General features: G+C 28.2%; 2 protein-coding genes across 3 annotated transcripts in view; one reads left to right on the top strand and one right to left on the bottom strand.

Annotated features, from left to right (window-relative positions):
* Positions 1-21,831, bottom strand: part of LOC122508810 — a 170,525-nt gene that overhangs the window by 57,655 nt on the left and 91,039 nt on the right. The window lies entirely within an intron of this gene.
* LOC122508811 lies at positions 284-2,555 on the top strand. Of its 2 annotated transcripts, none has more exons than XM_043622372.1 (2): positions 284-533; positions 1,076-2,555. In XM_043622372.1, the coding sequence occupies exon 2, from the start codon at positions 1,245-1,247 to the stop codon at positions 1,551-1,553; it is 309 nt and encodes a 102-aa protein (XP_043478307.1). In that variant the 5' UTR covers positions 284-533; positions 1,076-1,244; the 3' UTR covers positions 1,554-2,555. The 2 variants fall into 2 exon arrangements, with proteins under 2 accessions (XP_043478307.1, XP_043478306.1); XM_043622371.1 differs by having other exon boundaries at positions 284-568.

Raw genomic sequence — 21,831 nt, 5'->3', positions numbered from 1 at the left:
TATTCTCAGAGTCGGAGGTCGACTCAAGCATTCAAGTTTGGATCACGAGGGCAAACATCCTGCTATCCTCCCTAAGGACTCTCCTCTCACTAGACTTCTGATAGCGGATGCTCATTCAAGGACTCTTCACGGCGGAACTCAACTCACCTTAACTTATTTAAGGAATTCCTACTGGATCATCAGAGGCAGGCAACCAGTAAGATCATTCATTCTCAAATGCATTCCTTGTGCTCGACAACGGGGAATTCGTGCTCAACAACTGATGGGTTAACTACCTCTGGAAAGAGTCACCCCTTCAAGGCCATTTCTCACATCTGGGGTTGACTATGCGGGTCCAATCACTCTCAAATCTTGGAAAGGTCGTGGAGCCAAAACAAGGAAGGGATGAATTTGCCTCTTTGTGTGCTTCTCATCTTCGGCTCTGCATCTCGAGGTAGTATCGGACTACACTACGGACGGATTTCTCGCGGCCTACCGCAGATTTGTTTCAAGGAGCACTGTAAAAAAATCTGGTGTAAAATAACACAAAACTTGTAATTTCACACATCAAAATTATAGGTTGTACGTAGTAAATTTATTCGTTCCAAAAGTAGTTTTACTATTTTTAATAATTTTACATAAAACGACTATGTAATTTAATAGTTTTGTGTAAATTTACTACGTCCGACGTAGGAAAATTTGATCACTATGTCCGACGTGGTATTTTTACATTGCGTGTATTTCTACACTTTGACGTAATATTACGTCGCACGATCTGTACAATTACATGGCGAATGTAATTTTCTTATTCCTTTAAGATTTTCGAAAAATTTTCAAGTTTTTATAAATAACTCTAAAAAAGTGTATATAATGTACATTTATAGAAAGTATATGCTAATTCATAAGTAAATAATAATATTACAAAAAGTTTTGGGCTATATTTCATAAATACAAAAAGTTACGACTGAAAATATTATTTCAAAAAATATTTGCAGGTTATGTAGATTACAGTCGGCGTGTAAAAATACCACGTCGGACATAGTGACCAAACTTTCCAACGTCGGACATAGTAAATTTACAGCAGATTTTTTTACAGTGAGAGGTATCTGTCAAACACTGTACAGTGATTATGGCACCAACTTCATGGTGCAGAAACTGCTCTCAAACAACTCTTCAAGGACGGATCTCAAAAAGCCAGGGAATTATCTCAATTACTAACCAAGGACGGCACCTCATGGAAGTTCAACCCTCCAGCAGCTCCACACATGGGTGGAAAATGGGATGCTGCCGTGAAATCAATCAAGTATCACCTCAGAAGGACGATCGGCGAAACGATCTTAACGTATGAAGAATTTACGACTCTTCTTACGCAGATCGAAGCGGTTCTCAACTCCCGACCGTTAGAACCTCTCACAGAAAATCCTGACGACTTGTCAGTTCTCACACCAGGACATTTTCTCATCGGGGAACCACTCACATCAATTCCGGAACCCTCTCTCTTGGAAGTACCAACATCAAGGTTAACAAGGTGGAAATTACTACAACAACAGGCCCAATTTTTCTGGTCGAAATGATCCACCAGTTATCTTCAACGACAACTCGCTATTTCCAAGTGGCATCATCCATCACATCAAATCAAGGTCGGCTCTCAACGGAAGAGGTGCTCAAGGATAACATCTCAACATAAGGATCGTCAACTCTGTTGCCGATGGCGGGGAGTATGTTCAATTCTGAGTGAATTAAATTGTGGTAAAATACTGTTGTGCGCGATAATTTTAATTTGTACGCAATTTACCGCCCGAGGGCGCTTTTGTTGTCACCGCGTCGTCGCACCGCATTTATGCAAATTCATTCGAAAAAGGAACTCTCGAGAGATTAGAACGTTTTTCTCACATCCCTGGTTTTCCTCAAAATTATCACTCAAAATTATCACTCGGTTTACACTAAAATCGATATTAATAAAATACAGTATTCTCACAAGGTGTTCTCTAATTTCGTCTTACATCATTATAGTGAAAGACCGCGAGTCAAGGTTAATTTCAAGTGTGAAGCGTGCTAGCGGCCGGCGTGGTCGTCAGCTGATATATTAACAAGACTCTTACAAGTGAACATTCAAGGCGTTTTCTCATTAAGTGTACAGTGTGTTTTTGTTCTGGTTGACCAGAAAATAAATAGCTATTTTTGTTTATGTAATTTTCCGAAATTTATTCCACCTGCATTTTTTGAACGGACCCTTTAATTCACACTAGCAAAGCTAACCTCAATCCCTCACCCTCAAAACAGAGAGACAGAGAGATTATACCGATGCGTAATGATAAACGTAGGTAATAATGAAGCGTCTCTTATTATCTTGCTCTTTTCCGTTAAATAGAGTGACACACTAAAGATTTTGGCGTCAGAAGAATGGAAATTCACAAGGTTAATTCCAAAAGGAAATGCACTAACACGATGCACCATTAAGGGGTTACGTAGGGTATTGTCACCTTGAGTGGACCGCTACTTTGAGTGGACCGCCTGAGCTTTTAAGTTATCTGACAGCGAAAACGTGAAATAAATAGTGCGAATAGCAGCACCGCACCTAGAAACCGTAAGAAATTAAGTTCCGCGATAATCATATACGTTATCGTTTGATGTAACACATTTTTAAGAACACAATCCAAAAAAGAAGTCGCTCTTTCAATGAGCAAAGTGATTCGGAAGTGTAAAAGTAGTGTAAAATTTAAGTTTTAAAAGGTAACTTATTTTTATCCTACTACTTTGGACATTGAAATTGATTGTCTTAGTTTAATTAAGTGATAATTTTGACTCAAAAAAAAATTGTGGTGGCTGCCATTAAAAGTTGCATGTCACCATGAGTGGACCACTGTTTATAACCATAAGTGAACTGCCTCTTGTTAATATTTTTAATGTCAGTTTACAATTTTTATGGAAATAAATTGATAATGAATTGGTTTGAAACTATGTTTTACCCACATAACACAAGATTTCGCAAGAAGTTCGCAAGGAGTTCGCAATGCGAAGTTCGGGAGTTCGCACTGCGAACTCCCTGCGAACTTCAGGCGAAAACTAAATGTCCGCCCTTTTGCGAGTTCGCAGAGCAAATTCTCTGGGAAGTCGCTGAAAAGTTGAAATGTTAATTCGCAGCGAATTATCTGGAAGTTATCCGTGATAAGTTCGGAAATTATCACTGATAATTTTAGATAGGTTATGGATGTAAATTTGCTCAAAAAAATAAGACAAATATTTGTTAAATATTAAAAATAATATTATAATAAAAGAAAAAAATTTATTTTGCTTATTTAATTGTTTCATTATTATTCTAATTAATTTTGGGAAGTTATGAATTTTGGAGAAAGTTTTTTTATTGTGAAAAACAATTTGTAGGGACTAGGGATTGAACGCGGGATTGACCGAAGGAAACGAAAACAAAACAACCAACCTAACCAACTGAGCTAAACGACCAACTACTGAAACAAAAAAAAATCTTTCTCTTAAGTTACATGTGATTTTATTGGTTGACAGAAGAAAGGTAGGTTAATTTAAAAATCTTTTTTTTGTATGTCTCGTATAATTGAAATATTTTCATTATTATTGCAAATGACATTTTTAAATAAAAATTCAAAGTATTTAGTATTCAAATAAGACTGATAAAATAAACATGTTAACTAATTAAATTAAATAAATCAATTTTTTACAGTATTTTATTTCAATGCTTTGATTTCCAATTAAATTTGTCTTTAATTTATCATTACAGGCCTCGAACTGCCTTTGGCATTGAAAATTACGTACTTTACGTACCAAAAAAGGAAAAATTAGTGACCAATTTACGTACCAAAATTTGTAATTTTTTATTTAAAGTGCCGACTTTAAATCGCGAAATAGAATGATATAGTTTAAATAATTACATGGATTTCAATCAACATATTTTTATTAGTTTAGAAAATCTTAAAACTGAAATAATATTTTATATGTTCTTATGATAAAATTTTACTTAAGAACTGTAAATTAAGAAGTTTTTGAAATTCTTTAAGGGTTCATACCACTTTGTCAACTTCAAAAAATTAAATTTTTTTACGGATTTTGAAAGTATAGAATATCTCAAAAATGTTGTGTAAAATTTTAGAAAGATCTCAGCACTTTAAATATATTATTTTAGGTGACATTTGAACGCGTACAAAGGCTATACATAGTTACTAGTTGAATCAGTAAATTTTTACATTATCAGTAACTCAATTCACATTTTTGCATGTTGTGTATTCTATTGTTAAATTTTAAATAATTAAATTAAACAATATTTTTTTTAATAAAACGACGTTTTCTATATAGTTAAAGAGTGTCTTTGTTAAACTATAAAAGACCTAGATCAATAAAATTTACATGGTCGTAAAAAAATTCTACAAAAAAGCTAAATTTTGAGGCATGTATAGTGGTATGAACCCTTTATTAACAAAATATGACTTTCGTTTTCGACCAATCACTGTTTCTGAAAATGATCACCGTCAGCGGATTGATCGGAAAGTGAATGTGAATAAAAATAGAGAAGGCATAACTAAATGTTTATTAACAATCTGTATACATATTTTGATTTTTAGTCGAAATGGTCAAAATTACGTACTTTACGGACCTTTTGTCAAAATTACGTACTTTTAGGTACCAAATTCAAAATTACGTACTTTTCCTTAATTTATGTACTCAGTTCGAGGCCTGTCATTATGTTACTCAATAATTAAATGTATTATATATATTTTCTAAGAATAAATTTTTAATTTCATGAAATAAATTAATCAATTAATTTAATAAATTAAAAAAATCGTTTATCGGATGAATATTGTAAAAAAAACTTTTAATATAGATAAAAAATAAATAATAATTAAATTTTTTAAAACGTTTTTAATTAAGTTTAATTAAACTACGATGAAAATAACAAATTTTGTACATTTTTGAAAAAAATGTATTATCCTTGATTTGCCAAAGACAATTTTTATCAATGTTATTAAAATAATCAATTATTTTACATTTTTTTAAAAAAGGGGAAAGATTTAATTGCTTTCATTTACCAATTACAATTTTTTATTTAGAAACAGAAACCTTGAAAATTATTTCCATTTTTTAAAAATAATATAGAGAATTGTAGGTATTAAAACGATATAACAGTGCTACATTTTCTAGAAACCTGGAATTCCTGGAAAAACCATGGAAAAATCAAGGAAAAATTATAAAGTACCTAGAAAAAAATTTTCGATCAAAATTATATTAATACTAGCTGTCGTACCCGTCTTCGACGGGTTTTAGTTACTACCAATACATTTAACAGTACCTATGTCTAGCACACTGGAAAACCGGAAAACATCCGATAATTTAATTTGACCGGAAAAAATAATAAAAAATGTTACTATTTGAATCAGTGACTAACGTTTTATTATTAAATTAGTTATTTTTAATCTATTCAAATGCAAAGAACAAAATATTTGTTAATTTTTTGTACTTTAATTAATGTATTAAAAATTAATTCAAATATTCCTCCAATTTTTAGAGTTTTAGTAGAGTTTAATTTTAACTAATTGTATAATTATTAGAATTATTACACTAATAAAAATTAAAGTAAAAAGCAATTTTTTAAAACCGAATTAATGTAATCAAACGTTTTTAAATGTGATAAGAAAATTCCCGGCTTATTCCCAGTTTTTCCCGGTCAAATTAAATTCCTGGATATTATTCTTTTTTTAGGATTGGTACAGAAACCCTGTTAAATGTATTAGTAGAAATAAAAACCCATACGCCGTCCGTTATTTGTAGCTTTATTTATAGTTAAAATCAAGTAAATTTAAATTTGATGAGAATAGATGCACTTGAAAAAATTTGGACAAAGCTAGGAAAACAACGTAAATTTTGTTAAAAGAAAATAATAGACACCCAGCTTAACTTTTGTCTTTACATTGCTCAAAAGAGATTAGAGAGGGATTTTTTTGACAAAAATAATCAAAATTAAAAATAAATTTTAATTTAAATGTGTAATGTTTATTTTGATAATTTTTAACTCTTAATCAATTAAACGTAACAATTTGTCCGAGTACAGTTTTAATAGGTTTTTTCATGCTCTTTCGATTAAAAAAAAAGCATTTTGACAAAAAAAAATTTTTGACCTAAAAAAATCAAAATTAAAAATAAATTTTAATTTAAATGTGCAATGTTTATTTTAATAATTTTTTACTCTTAAACAATTAAACGTAAAAATTTTGCCGAGTATAGTTTTGAAAAGTTTTTTCATGCTCTTTCGATTAGAAATAAGCATTAAAAAAATTTTTTTTGACCTACAAAAATTAAAATTAAAAATAAATTTTAATTTAAATGTGCAATGTATACTTTGATAATTTTTAACTCTTAAACAATTAAACGTAAAAATTTGGCCAAGGACTAGGACTACGTAAAAAACATTTTTACTAAAAATCACTATCCACTAGCACTACAAAAGCGAGCCTTGAGTTGTACTTTTGAATGTTTTTATGTGAACCCTCGAATCAGGACGTCTCAAGCCCCGATGCGAAACGTGGAACATCCCGAAGCGAGATTACGCAGAACTTTTAGTTTAATCATAACAGGGTTGCTATGATTTTCGTTCGATAAAATTCGATAACTTTTCCAGGTTTTCCAGGGCTTAAAACATGTTTTATATGTATAGAAATAATTAACAAAATTACGCATTTGTTAATTAATTTTATTCAGTCCGTTTTTTATTTTTTTCCGTTTTTAAATAAATTAAAATTAATTGATTATTTTAATAACAGTGATAAAAATTGTCTTTGGCAAATCAAGGTTATTACATTATTTTCAAAAAAATGTACAACATTTTTTATTTTCATCGTATTTAACTTATTTATTTTATCAGTCTTATTTAAATAGGGGAGAGGGCCCCAAGGTGGTCAGGGCCCTAAGGTGGTCACCCTAAGAAAATTTTTGTATATTAGTTAGTATCTTCGAATGTTTTTTGTTATTGTTATTATTTGAGAAGACAAAGATTAGTCGTATGAGTCTCGTTGCGATGTGAACGTCGTAAAATTTCTGTTTTTAAATGATCGAGAAATTTTTTTCTCAGGGTGTTAAAATCATCGAAATTAACCATCTTAAATTAGTAAAAATCGTTATAATTATCTTTATATATCGTACAATAATATTCCAAATCAATATAATTAATATTGTGCGTTAAAAATTATTTCATTAACGTTTAAAAAATTGTATCTTGGCCCTAAGGTGGACACTTTTTTGGCCCCAAGGTGGTCGCTTTTGTTTTTTTATGAAAATGTGTTTATACGCTATATTTATCAACATTTATCACTGTGAATGTGAATTTTATCTATTTTGCTTACTCTTAAAGGAAGACTTATATTGATGTCGATTTCCGAATTTTTTAGAAACAATTATTTTTACAAATTTTTAAGTGTAGTATATATAATTCGTCGAGAGGAACAAATGTCCGGATGTATGTATGTGTGTGTGTATGTCACCGATTCTTGTGGACAAATTTTGTCTTACACGTCTTGACGGATTTTGATAAAATTTTGTAGGTGTATTACGGTCACGAATACCAAAAATCAGACAGAAGGATTTTCGAAAATATCTAAAAAAAAAATTTTTTCAACAATTTTTTAATTTTTAAAAAAATTAATTTTTGGATTTTTTGAAATAACTTTTTTCTATATTAAAATTTTTATTTATTCTTGGCAAAATTGCATTCCTAACATAAAAACGAATTGATTCATGTATATAAAGTATATATTTTATTCAAATTTATAGAATTAATAAATATTTTAATTTTTCACAAAAAATTGAAATTTTGTATTTTTTGAAATTTTATCTTAACACTTTAAAATAATTATTCTAAAATAAAAAATTAAACGATTGGTATATATTATATTGAGGAAGCTTAATGATCATGAAATGAACAACTTGTTTAAGTTTTATAATGAATAATAATAAAATATAATTATTTTCAAAATTTTACCTGTCTAATACATACACAAAAAGTATCATTTTTGACGAATGGGCAGTAGATAGGCAAGGAGCGTTCTGGATATGGCCTTGAGTTTAGCAATATCTAGAACGCTCCCTGTATATCTGTTATGTGTCATTTAATTTTTTCTCGAATGACACACGAATTTTAGGGTTCATTTTTCAATGATAAATATTATTATTGTTTGGTGCATATGTTTACATTTTTAAAATGTATTATTATCTTAAGAATTTTGCATACCGCTAGAGTGCAGTTGATATTAAGATAAAACATCTTTTGTTGCAATTCGTCATAGGGCACGATAAATAATATTGTTTAGTCTTTGAGTAATAAAATATTGTTATTATGGGTGTCTAAAAATGACATTTTTAAATTGATAACATAGGACTTTTAAACAATTTGTGCAAGTTGATACTTGTTAAAAATTTGTTTATCGCAAGTGGAATGTAAATATCTATCATATTATTTTGATTATCAAAATGCCATTGTTAAAGGGAATGCTTATTAGTCAGTTATTGGGTATAAAAGGGAGGACAAATTTTATGTTGTTTATCAGTTAGTTCTAAACCCTCAGAGTTAACAATATTAAATGAGTGATCGTATTGAGAAAAAAAATTCTCCTTTTGAACAAACTTTAAATCAATCGTTCCAAACTTTCCGAAATTATCAAGATTTAACAAGAAGATTCGACAAATTAAATATTAAAGAAGAGCGCAATTCATCTGTTGATAATTGCAGAGATTTGACAAAAAAGTTTGCGAAATTAAATATTAAATAAACCATGAATTTTGAAAAATTAAACAAAGCTGGCCAAGGAAAAAATTATCTTCCAAATAAAAAATTAAGTGAACTTAGTGTAAATGAAGTGTACGTTGTTTCAAATATAAATCTAGTGAAAACTAGATTTGGTTTTCGAATCGTAGCTGACATTGACAATAAATATTCAGTGTTTTTACCAAAAAGAATTTTTGACACTATTAACGAAGAAGAAAGCTTATTACCATATTTAAAAGATTTAATTACAAAAAATCGATTGGGCATAAAGTATCTTGGAGGACAATACAATTATATAGAATTTCTTGAATTGTGAGAAAAAAAATGTCTTATTTACCGAGAAATCAACTGATCCTCTCGAGTACGTTCAATTTAAATTCTTCGTTTACAAAACAAATTACAATAGGACTAGACTTGAAAAGTGATGGAGAATTGTGCAGTGTTTTGAAATTTGTTTCAAGCCATCCACGATGCAACATTTCATTAAGCTGGCAAGATTGGATAATTTTTAAAACTTGTATGGAAACTATTTCAAATTATTTCAATGGAACTGAATCACCAACGGACATTATTGAATTTGGAAATTTTGGAATTACCATATCGCTGTTTTTTTTCATTTTTTTGTACTACCGTATCGAAAATAAAAAACAGGTAATTTGATAGGTTGTGCATTAAACTCCATCGTATTTTCAACTAAAGAAAAACAAATAAATACTCAGCTTATAAAGATAATTTTGTTAGTTGATTTTCAGTTTTTGCAAGGATATGATTGTGCACGCAAATAAAAAACGAGTCAGTTGTAAGCAAACCGTGAAAGGGATAAGAAGTGGAAAAGGTTTCTTAAATAAAATTATAAATAATTTACCAGTTGAATTACATATTCCTGGCTATCAGTATTGTGGTCCAGGAACAAAATTAGCAAAGCGACTTGTTCGCGGTGACCAAGGAATTAATCCTTTAGACGCAGCGTGTAAAGAACACGACGTTTCTTATTTAAGAAATAAAGAAAATATTGAATCTAGAAACGCTGCAGATAAAGTACTCGCGGAAAAAGCTTGGAGTCGTGTTACTGCACCAGACGCTAGTGTTGGTGAAAAACTTGCTGCTTACACGATAAATAATACAATGAAAGCTAAATCTAAATTAGGCATGGGTCTAAATAAAACAAAAAAAAGACCTTCTCCTTCTACTACTACTTCTACGTTAAAAAAATTATTTTAGCAGCTAAAAAAACTATGAATCCAAGTGATGACATGAATGCTGTTATTAAATCTGCCTACTTGGTGCACGCGTGGCTGTAAAAAAAGCTGGTGGAAAAGGGAAAGTGAAAAAACCTCGAATTTTACCAGTTTCTACTAAAGTTGGGGGATTTTTACCCTTTCTTATTCCTATTTTCGCGGGACTAAGTGCAACAGGAGCCATTGCAGGTGGAGCAGCTGGTATTGCAAAAGCTGTAAATGATGCAGATGCTGCAAAAAAGCAACTGGAAGAAAGTAAACGTCATAACGAAGCAATGGAAGATATTTCATTGGGCAAAGGACTTTATTTAAAACCTCACAAGGAAAGAGTAGGAATTCATTTAAAACCACACATTCAGGGACGTAGTTTAAAAAAAAAGAAAAATTCAAAACAAAAATCCAAAGTGAAATTACCGCACCGTGCGTTAACAAACATCGATTTACTTAAATTTGCAAAGCGTTTAAACATTGCACATTTTCGTGGAGTTTTTATGCGCAATGAACTATCATTATTTGGTCCGCGAAAATATGAATCAGGAATAATAAATTTGGATGACAAGGATGGACCTCATTGAGATGGAACTCATTGGTGTGCTTATAAAAAAAATAAGGACAAAATTTTTTACTTTGATAGTTTTGGTAATTTACGTCCACCTTTGGATTTTATTCAATATTTTGGTTTTAATTATGTAATGTACAATTATGAAAAATATCAAAATCATGATACATTTGTATGTGGACATTTATGCCTTAAATTTTTGTGTAATGAATTAAATATCTCTGATATGTATTCAGTGTATATATAAATGAATGACATTTTAACTTTAAGAGTCAGTCACTTATTTGAGTTTATCATGAACGAATCCATTACGTTAACGTTATCTGGTAATTTATCCATCTTAGAATCTCAATACTTTCCACCAATTTTATTATCACCATATAAAAACTATGCATTAGGGCTTGTTGAATTTCTTTCATATAATTCGATTCCTAATGTAGATATTGGTAATAATCGATTTTATGTAGGTGATGAGGTTTATTATATGACAACCGGAAGTTACGAAATAAGTGATATTAATAGAGATTTACAAAAAATTTTAAAAAGTCGAGGTTGTAATATTAGTATTGAACATAATAATAATACTTTAAAATGTATTATTTATTGCGATGAAGAAATTAATTTTGAACCTAAAGACTCAATTGGTCGTTTATTAGGATTTTCTCATCGAAAATTAGCAGTTAAGATTACCACGAATTAGGTCAACCAGTTTCTATTATTAAAGTAAATTCTTTAAGAGTAGAATGTAATATAACTACAGGAGCATATATAAATGGTGAACAAGTACACACAATTCATCTACTTTTTCCTATTGTTTCACCAGGATATAAAATCCTGGAAGTACCAAATCACGTCATTTACTTGCCAGTCTCGGTCAAGACAATAGATTATATTCAATTACGAATAGTCGATCAAGATGGACATTTAGTTAATTTTCGAGAAGAAACTATAACTATCAGATTACACATTAAGGTCGTATAATAATAATAATAATGGGAATTATTTTTAACAATCGAAATAAGGTTGGATTTGGTTAAAAAACTGTAACACAATGTCAAAAAAAATCAGTCGACGACAAATCTTCAAAAGATTAACACCTCAAAATCTTCAGTTTCTGAAAAATCTAGGTCTAAAAGTTGTGAAAAGAAAAAGTTGAAACGATTTACAGTATTTTGTACTTGTATTTGTGCATTTGTTTTTCGAAAAGTTATAGTTTGTTATGGAAGAGGAAATTTTAAATATTGAAAGACCAATAATTTTTGATGAATCTATTGCGCAATATGAAGTTCATGCGCAGCAACCTTATGCTTCATCCACGTACAATAATAGTGATGAAATACGAATTGCTGTTCAAAATCAGGACCACAGCCTACTGCCAAGTAAAAGTTCAATTCATATAAGTGGAAGACTTATAAAAGCCGATGGAACTCTTGTAGCAAACACGTCACTAATTTCTAATGGCATCTGTCTCTTATTCGAAGAAGCAAAATACGAGCTTAATGGTATAGAGATTGACAAAAATAAAAATGTTGGTCTTTCAAGTTTAATGAAAAATTATGTTTCTCTTGATGCAAGTCAGAGTAAATTTTTAGAAAATGTTGGCTGGTTAGAATTTACTGGTGAACCGACATTGACAAATGCACAAGGTTATTTTGATTTTTGTGTGCCATTAAATATGCTTTTTGGTTTTGCTGAAGATTATCAAAAAGTTATTGTCAACGCTAAACATGAGCTTATTTTTACAAGGTCAAGAGCCGATACAAATGCAGTATTACAAACAGCACCTCTTGAAGAATTTAGAATTACAATTGAAAAAATTGAATGGTTATTACCTTATGTTAAACTGTCAGATGCTCGAAAATTTAAGTTATTAAAATATATAGAAAAGGATCCATCTATTCCAATTAGTTTTCGAACTTGGGAATTATATGAATATCCTCTCTTACCATTAACTCAAAAACACATCTGGAGTGTGAAAACTTCAACACAATTGGAAAAACCTAGATTTATTATATTAGGCTTTCAAAGAAACAGAAAAAATAATACAGCTGTAAACTCGAGTTATTTTGATCATTGTAATATTACTGATGTAAAATTATTTTTAAATTCACAAGGTTTTCCATATGGTAATATGAATCTGAATTTTAATAGAAATCAATATTCTACACTGTACGAAATGTATACTAATTTTCAAACTGTTTACTATAGTAAAGAATCTCAACCTCTTTTGACAAAAAAAGAATTTTTGGAATATGCCCCTTAATAGATTGATTAATAGATTAATAAATCTTAATAGATTTGATTGTTCAAAACAAAATGAATCACTTAAAAGTGGCCCCGTTGATATTCGTTTGGAATTTGAGTCAAAAGACAATTTTTTACCAAATACTTCCGCTTATTAATAGATTGATTAATGGATTAATAATCTTAATAGATTTGATTGTTCAAAACAAAATGAATCACTTAAAAGTGGCCCCGTTGATATTCGTTTGGAATTTGAGTCAAGAGACAATTTTTTACCAAATACTTCCGCTTATTGTTAAATATTACATGACCGCATCATTGAATATAAACCTTTAAGTAGTATTGTAAGAAAAATTGTGTAAATTAAAATAATTTAAAAAAGTATTGTTAAAACATAATTTAAGAAAACAGTTCAGTTTCTTTTATGTTATAATCAACACAGCACGTAAATGAGATTAGCTGAGAGTCTTCTCGCTTATTTACGTATCAAGTCTCGTAGCCTTGCAAGGAATTTGTCGTAGGTTAGTTATTTGTATACATATGTAGTATTCTATATATGTGACTGTCCACCAGAAAACAAGGCTTAGCTCCCAAACGTGAATTTCACAGGGCGAGCGATTGAAGTACTACGATTGAAGTTAACTACGCTTGACATACCCATCTTTAAAACGATATATTGTCGAAAGTAATTGATATTTTTAACTTCTGACTTTTGCATTTGAAAAAGCAACATAAAATCTGTCGATTACCATAAAAAACTCAAATTGATTTTTTCGACCTAAGCCGTGTTTTATCGTGGAGAGTCAACGATTGAGGTTAACTACGCTTAACATACCCATCTTTAAAACGATATATTGTCGAAAGTAATTGATATTTTTAACTTTTGACTTTTGCATTTGAAAAAGCAACATAAAATCTGTCGATTACCATAAAAAAATCAAAATTGATTTTTTGAACCTAAGCCTTGTTTTCTCGTGGACAGTCACATATAGAGTTAAGTTTCTGTAACAACACTAAAGAAATACCTAATTTTACATTACTAAAAAATTATACATTAAGTTATTTTTAAATCCAAATTGTACACAAAATTCAAAAGTAAAATAAAACTTTTTTTTAACGCTATATTTTTGCATTTTCTATTTATAATCCATTTTAACAGAAATTAACAATTAATGTAATCGCTAATAAATAATTATTTAACCATATTTTTTAAAATAAATTTTAATTTTAATTAACTAATAATTAATTAATTTGAATTAATTTAATTTTAATTTTTTTTCTTTTTTTTAATTCAAATGTTTTTTTAAAATTATAAATCAATAAATTTTTAATTTATCTACATTTTAAATTAAAAAAATTTATAGTATATAGTAGTTTATTTTAAATTTAATTTTTTTAATTAAAAATTATAATAGTTAAAATAAGGTTGAAAATTACTGTAAACTAAAATTATTTAATTAAAAATTATACTCTATAATTATTTTTAATTTTTTCTAATAGTATTTTTTAATTAACAAATTAAAATTGAGGTAATAACAAAATTGAAATAAGGTATGTAAATGATTAATATAATATGTTTATTTTTTTAATTTTACAGAAATATAATTGTAAGTTTTGTGTGTGTGTGTATGTGTGTTTTTGTTCAATTCTATATATTTACACTGCAAGCCCGATCAGCGGTCAGCTCCGGGGGTGCTCGACCGCTGATCGGGCGTAAACATATAGGACCGTACGAACTGTTTTATGATGGGTTACCATTACTTGACTACTGAATTTTTTTAAGGGGCTAGAGCGTCTTTAATGTATACGCTACTGCCACAACTTTTCGACTCCCTTATGGCCCCTCGCCCGCCCCATCTACAAACGACGTAAACAAGTGACCACTGATCGGGTGACCGCTGATCGGGCTTGCAGTGTATAGTATAAAATGAAAAAGAAAAAGGTAACTACACATTTTTTTTTAAGTTACTCTTTTTTTAATAATTTCCTTCTTCTCCTATTCCTTCATCAATATCTTCATCATCCGCTTCCATGGGAATATCCTTTCTTATTTCTTCCCCGCTTACACCTTCCTCGCCTTCAATAACCACAGCTTTATCCACAGTGTCGTAGCCTTCATCTATGTTAATTTCATCGCGACTCTCTTTTTCTCCTATCGGCTTCTCTTCTTCTCCTTTATCGTTCTCTGCCTTGTCTTTCTCTACTCCTTTATCGTTCTCTGCCTTGTCTTTCTCTCCTCCTTCAACGTTTCCTGCCTTGTCTTTCTCTTCTCTTTCATCTCCCTCCGCCTCGTCTATCTCCATAGCATCGCTCTCAGTGGAATCGTCTTCGCCAATATTTATCAAAATCAAACCTTCTGTATCATATCGTAACTCAATATTACCGATGCCGCCCACGCATTCCAAAGTATTATTTGGTAGTTCTTCTTCTTCTTCATCGCTTTCTTCGAAAACCAAGCATAATTCTGGATAATTAATATTAATTAAATCATCGTCATGATTCACTGCTTGAACTATATTTGCAGGAACTTGAAGCTCTGGTCTTCTTTGTAAAATAAATGCGGTCTCGTAGACTTCTGCCAATTCTACTATTAAGTCTTGATGAAGAATATAAAGTCTATCTCCGTCTGTTAAATGTATATAATAATCGTAGTTATAGACCGCAATTGCAACCATCAGTACGTTTCTAAGCACATCCAAATATAAGTAATCCTCAGTTATCCATTCTGCAGGTATTTTGATTGATTTGATTTTGATTTATTAATTTATTTATCACTAATATATATATTTAGTTTTTTAAATATTTACAACATAATTATTAGTTGATTATTCAATTATTTTATTTATTATTATTAATTTATTTTAATTAAAATTTTGTAAACAATATTTATTAATTTATTATTTATAAATTATTATTAACAATTGTTTTTAGTTATTTTAATACATTAATTTATTTTAATTAAAATTTTAAAATAATAATAATGTTAATTATTATTTATTAATTAATTATTAACGATAAATTATTTTTTAAAATAAAATTTACTTACTGAGTGATTCGTATCTCCTGAGCGCTCAAAAGTGTAACCCACTTGTGACTCAAGGATTTGAGTAGTCACTCCTTTGTAAGTTACTGTAGTCTTCCCTTCCGGATGTAGGATTTTTTTAATAAGTCTCGCGCTCTGGTAGCAATTGATATGAGGCAAACTTTTCGAAACGTGTGTGCATTTGAAGATTGATAAAACCACTCTGCTGGTGCTTTAACGGAAATTAGCATCTTCTTGAAAGACATCTTTCCTTGCTGAAAATAATTTTTTTTTAATAAAATTTAAAATAAAGTAATTTTTTAATTAGTTTTAAAAAATTTATGAAAAAATTAATATTATTAAAAAAATAAAAATTTTTAAAATCAAATTTATTTTAAAAAAAATTTTAATTACCTACTATACCTACAATTAAAATTATTGTAAAATTAAAATTATTAAAATTATTGTAAAGTAATTTAAAATATTTGTTTAGTGAATAAATTTTAAAAAATTTAATTAATGTAAAATTAAAATTATTGAAGACTAAGATTAAAAAAATTAAAAATTATTATAAAAATTTTTTTAAAAATATTGTAAAATTAAAATTATTAAACAATTTTTAAATTATTACAAATTAAAGTTATTAAAAATTGAAGTTATTGAAGAAAAAAAATTGAAAAATACTATAAAATAACAACATTTAAATTATTAAAATATTCAAAATTATTATAAAATTAAAAATTTTAAATTCTTAAAATATTCAAAATTATTATAAATTAAATTTATTAAAAAAAATGAAAATTATTAAAAATTATTATAAAATTACGTTATAAACAAATATTAAAATTATTGTAAAATTAAAATTATTTAAGCATTATTAAAGGATTAAAATTAATGTAGAAATAAAATTGTAAAATTAAAGTAATTAAAAAATATAAAATGATTTAAAAAATTTAAATTATTGTTAAATTAAAAAAATAAAATCTTTTAAAAAATGCAAATTATTAAAATTTAAAAAAAAAATTTTTAAACAATTAAAATAATTTAAAAATTTGAATTATTAAAAAAGTTTAGGTTTAAAAAATTTAAATTATATAACAAATTAAAAGTATTGTAAATTTGAAATTTAGAAAACAAATAATGAAAAATATTTAGAAAATTAAAATATTATTTAAAAAAAAATATTTAAAAAATAAAAATTATCAAAAAATTGAAAATTATTGTAATATTAAAAAAATTTAAATTCTTAAAATATTTAAAATTATTATAAATTAAATTTATTAAAAAAATGAAAATTATTATAAAAAATTGTTTTCAATTAATATTCAAATTATTGTAAAATTAAAATTATTTAAGCATTATTAAAGCATTAAAATTAATTAAATAAAATTTTGAAATTAACGTTATAAAAAAAAAATATAAAATTATTGAAAAATTAAAATTATTATTAAATTAAAAAATTAAAATTATTTGAAAAGTTAAAATTATCAAAATTTGAAAAAATTGAAAAATTATTATAAATAAAAAATTTTAAACAATTAATATTATTTGAAAAAATTTATGTTTAAAATATTAAAATAATATAACAAATTTAAAGTATTGTAAAGTTGAAATTTAGAAAACAAGTAATGAAAAATATTTAAAAAATTAAAATATTATTTTAAAAAAAATGTATTTAAAATTTTATTAAATCGAAAAAAATGAATTAAAATTTTTAAAAGCTTACCTTTTTTAAAGAAAGTGCACGGTTGAAAATTCCAAATAATATTTTATGGCACGCCACAAGCACTGTCTTTTAACGAGGTGATGATTTTAGTGTCACTTGATTAATAAAGCTCCCTTTAATCAGGCTCCTTTTTATACACGCATTATTGTTTAGAAAATATGAGACGAAGATAAAAGTATGGATTAAACGAAGAAGGTAGAGTCTTATAAGGTTCTCACTCTTACGGGGTGAGAGAGATGCTTCTTTCTTTATGATGCAATATTCTCTTTTTATTTAATTACAATTATTATTTTTTTCTAATAGTTTTTTAAAGCCCCAGGGTAATGTATCAGTACAATTTGGTAAAAGCATTCTTTTATCATCATTCCAACTTATAACGTTTTTTGTTTGTTTTAAAGTATACACTTCATGTTTACTTTTTATTAAATGTTGCGATTTTCTTAGATTTTTATATTTTAAAAGTGCTTTTTTATAGTCTCGAAATTTAATTTTTTTTAGCGTTGAACCTTGAACGCCTTTAGCTTTTTTCTTTTCTTTCTTTTCCCCTAATATTTTGTATGTATATAGTTTAGAGCGTAAACCTATAAATTCAGTTACAATTTTTCCATTGCATTCGTCTTTCATTAATCCCAATATTTTTTTATTTGCTAATGGAATTCCATGAATATTATTTTGTGGATAATCAGAAGTATCAAAAAATTTTAAATCTCGTTTAATGTACTCATAAAAATTTGGAACTTTTAAATGGTAAATTAAACTGTCTGTATCAGTGTATAGCAATTTGGATTTTTCACCGAATGTTTTTTTATGTAGTTGTAATGAAAACACAGGTCAACAAAAAAAGACTTACTTTTTTTTTATGAGATAGCGGAATGGTTTCTTATGTATTTTTGGACGCTGAACACGATCCCGACTTCCAAATTTGCCCATCACGTCAGGATTTTGAGAAAAGTGGGGGTAAAGACCCCAAAAACGCTTTTTTGAGGATTTTCAACATTTCTTTTCTCTTTAACCTGACGTGCTAGAGACTTTCACAAGGTCTTAAATTACAGCTTGTAATGTGCACTACAAGACCAATATCCATAAAATAAAAAAAAATTAAAATTTTTTTCAAAAAATGGGGTTGAAGACACCAAAAATTTGTGTTTTTGGATTGCTTTAATAGACTTCTTGCAATCGCTTGGATTCGCTTGAAAATGGGTACTTGGGGTTTTTGGGGTCGCTGATTACGAATCCAATATTTGTTTGCAAAAATTTAAAACGGCGAAACCAAGATGGCAGATGTAAGAATTAAGAATTGCTTGGATTCGCTTGAAAATTGTTATTTCAGGGTTTTTGGGGTCGCTGATTACGAATCCGCCATTTTTAATTTTTGCAAACTAATATCGGATTCGTAATCAGCGACCCCAAAAACCCCAAGTAACCATTTTCATGCGAATCCAAGCAATTGCAAAAAGTCTATTAAAGCAATCCAAAAACACAAATTTTTGGTGTCTTCAATCCCATTTTTTGAAAAAAATTTTAATTTTTTTTTATTTTATGGATATTGGTCTTTTAGTGCACATTACAAGCTTTAATTTAAGACCTTGTGGAAGTCTCTAGCACGTCAGGTTAAAGAGAAAATAAATGTTGAAATTCCTCAAAAAAGCGTTTTTGAGGTCTTTACCCCCACTTTTCTCAAAATCCTGACGTGATGGGCAATTTTGGAAGTCGGGATCGTGTTCAGCGTCCAAAAATACATAGGAAACCATTCCGCTATCTCATAAAAAAAAGTAAGTCTTTTTTTGTTGACCTGTGAAATCATACGTATACAATTTCAATACATCTAAAATACTAAATCCAACATAAATTGGTTTATTGAAATTAACTTTTAGTCTATTAAGCTCTATAATTACCAAATTATTATCAAATATGTTGCAGCTATGGAAATCTAGTTTAGCAATAAGAGCTTTTGCTCCGTATCTACCATCCCATTTTGTTACAATGCTAACATCTTTATGTTTTCTTACATTCTCCATTGTTTTCCCAAAAACTGAATTGTTCATCAACTTGTAAAAGTTTTTTTCAAATACGTTAGTACAGTTTTTTCTTAATTCCGTATTTAAATCAATATATTTTTTTAACCATCGAGATTGCTTAAACTTTAATATTCGATGGATTTTTTTCAATTTTAATCCTAGTTTTAAATAATATTTTAAATTTTTATGATGAATAATATATTTTTCTTTTGGAAGTAAATTAGTTATTAATTTCGGTAATTTACTATCAGGATGTGGTGGTACAAAATGTTCTGGGCATAGTGGTAAATCTATATGCAAGTCATGTAAGTCTTCTGGATATTCTAGGTCTACTTCTAGAATATAACCACAGGGAGAATCATCCGGAACTTTAAAAATATCAAAATTCATTAAATTTGTTTCCCACTGAAAATCTGATATAGGTAAAAATTCACTCATTTCTGCACCATATAAATTATTTATGTCAAAGTACATAATATATGATTCTTCAATATTTTTATCAAAATCTAAGCCCATGAATCTATTATTAGCTTTGGCATATCTGTTGGAACATTGGGAAACTCCACCTCTAATACCTTTTTCCAAAAAAAGCACCATATCCACGTCAGTCAACAATTCCAATTCTACCTTTGTTAACTTGAGCATTGCATCAAATGCAAGCCCAGGTGCAGTATAATAATGTAAAGGGTCTAAATTATAGGCTAATATACAAATTTTTCGAAAATTTTCAAATATATCAGCCAAAAGTAAGACGTCCGTTTTTAAATACAAGTCGGAATAATCTCCTAATGTTTTTAATTTAAACATGGTCCAAACTTTACAAGCGTGTAAGTAATCATCTTCTGAAATGTGTGAATCATTTAATTTTGAATACAATTTTTTTTGTGGTAAGTGATTTTCCTCCAGTTTATCCCAATTATTGATATACTCGTATGGAAAAACTCCTTTTCTAGTTAATAAATTGAATTTATCAATATCATCAGAATATTTTCCTGTTATTTTCTTTTCATCAGTTTTAAGAAAGCATGCCAATTTATCCAAACTGCTAGGCATGAATTTAAAAGAATCTAAAAACCTTAAACTAACGTTTGTTCCTTCAACATATTTAGTAAATGATATATATTTCTCTTTATTTATAGCCAATAGCTTAACAGTACCTTCAAAAGATGTACATAATTCTTTTATAAACAAATGAGAATCATATCCTGAGAGATTGTGAAAAATTACTGGAATTATGTGAGAATTTTTATAATTTATATTACATCCCTGATGTGTAGCACCTCTGTATTTTCCAGTAAAATGATTGTGGTCTCGACATTTAATGTCATCATTGTTAAATGTTTTTTCACAAATGTAACAATTTTTGGCATTTTGAAACTCTAAATCTTGTTGATAAGTTAAAGGTTCCATTGGAACAATTTTTTTAAAATAAAAGTCAACTAGATTTGAAATTTCTTTTAATTTATTTATAAACCACGATTTGCAATCTTTGTCTCTATAACTTTCAAATACCGAAATAGAATCATCAAACTCACATTTTAAATAAAATGCGACACTGTGTGCAACGTGTTTTTGATATGCACCAGAAACTATTGTATTATTATTATTATTGTTAATAGATTCTAAAATACTTTCCGTATCAGCATATATGACAAACGGAACTTTTTCATTGAACCTAAAATTTTTAAATTTCAAAATATTTTCATTTTCATTGGGTAAAATAATTCTACATTTGTTTAACGATGTGCAATCAACTTTATGATCTTCTAAAGATTTCTCATATTTAAAGTGACATAAGCATCTGTCACAAATCAAGGTTTGATTATGATCCTTTAAAAATTGAGATTTAACTAACCGAGACAAGTTTCGAATCTATGCAAAATGATAATTGGCACCATTTTCAAAATGATCATTGGCATTTTTAATCATCAATAAGTGAATAGTTGGTTTTTCAGAACATTGCTCACTTAGATACAAAGGAACTATTTCATTTTTATTGTTTTCACTTTTATCAAACCCATAAATGTTTATTGCTAAACTATTCATTTTTTCAAATTTAGTTATATCTGTTAAAGCAATAGGAAAATTAATTCCTTCATATTTTAAAATTTTTCTAAAATCGAGATAAGAACTAGTAACAGTTGAATTGTTTTTAACAGGATGTAGGGGAGACTGGGGTAAACCCGCTCACCAGCGATTTAACGCGATGAACTCAACTTAAGATGGAGATATTGATACTGTGAATAGTACTTACCATTCAACT

Source organism: Leptopilina heterotoma, unplaced genomic scaffold (assembly GCF_015476425.1).
Source record: "Leptopilina heterotoma isolate Lh14 unplaced genomic scaffold, ASM1547642v1 Lhet_571, whole genome shotgun sequence".
Taxonomy (NCBI): Eukaryota; Metazoa; Arthropoda; class Insecta; order Hymenoptera; family Figitidae; genus Leptopilina; species Leptopilina heterotoma.
The sequence above is the reverse complement of the archived record's forward strand: the minus strand, read 5'-3'. Positions and strand labels throughout refer to the sequence as shown.

Bases quoted from the DNA above. Each gene is read 5' to 3' on its own strand.
- LOC122508811 (XM_043622372.1), top strand. From the start codon at position 1,245: ATGGGTGGAAAATGGGATGCTGCCGTGAAATCAATCAAGTATCACCTC.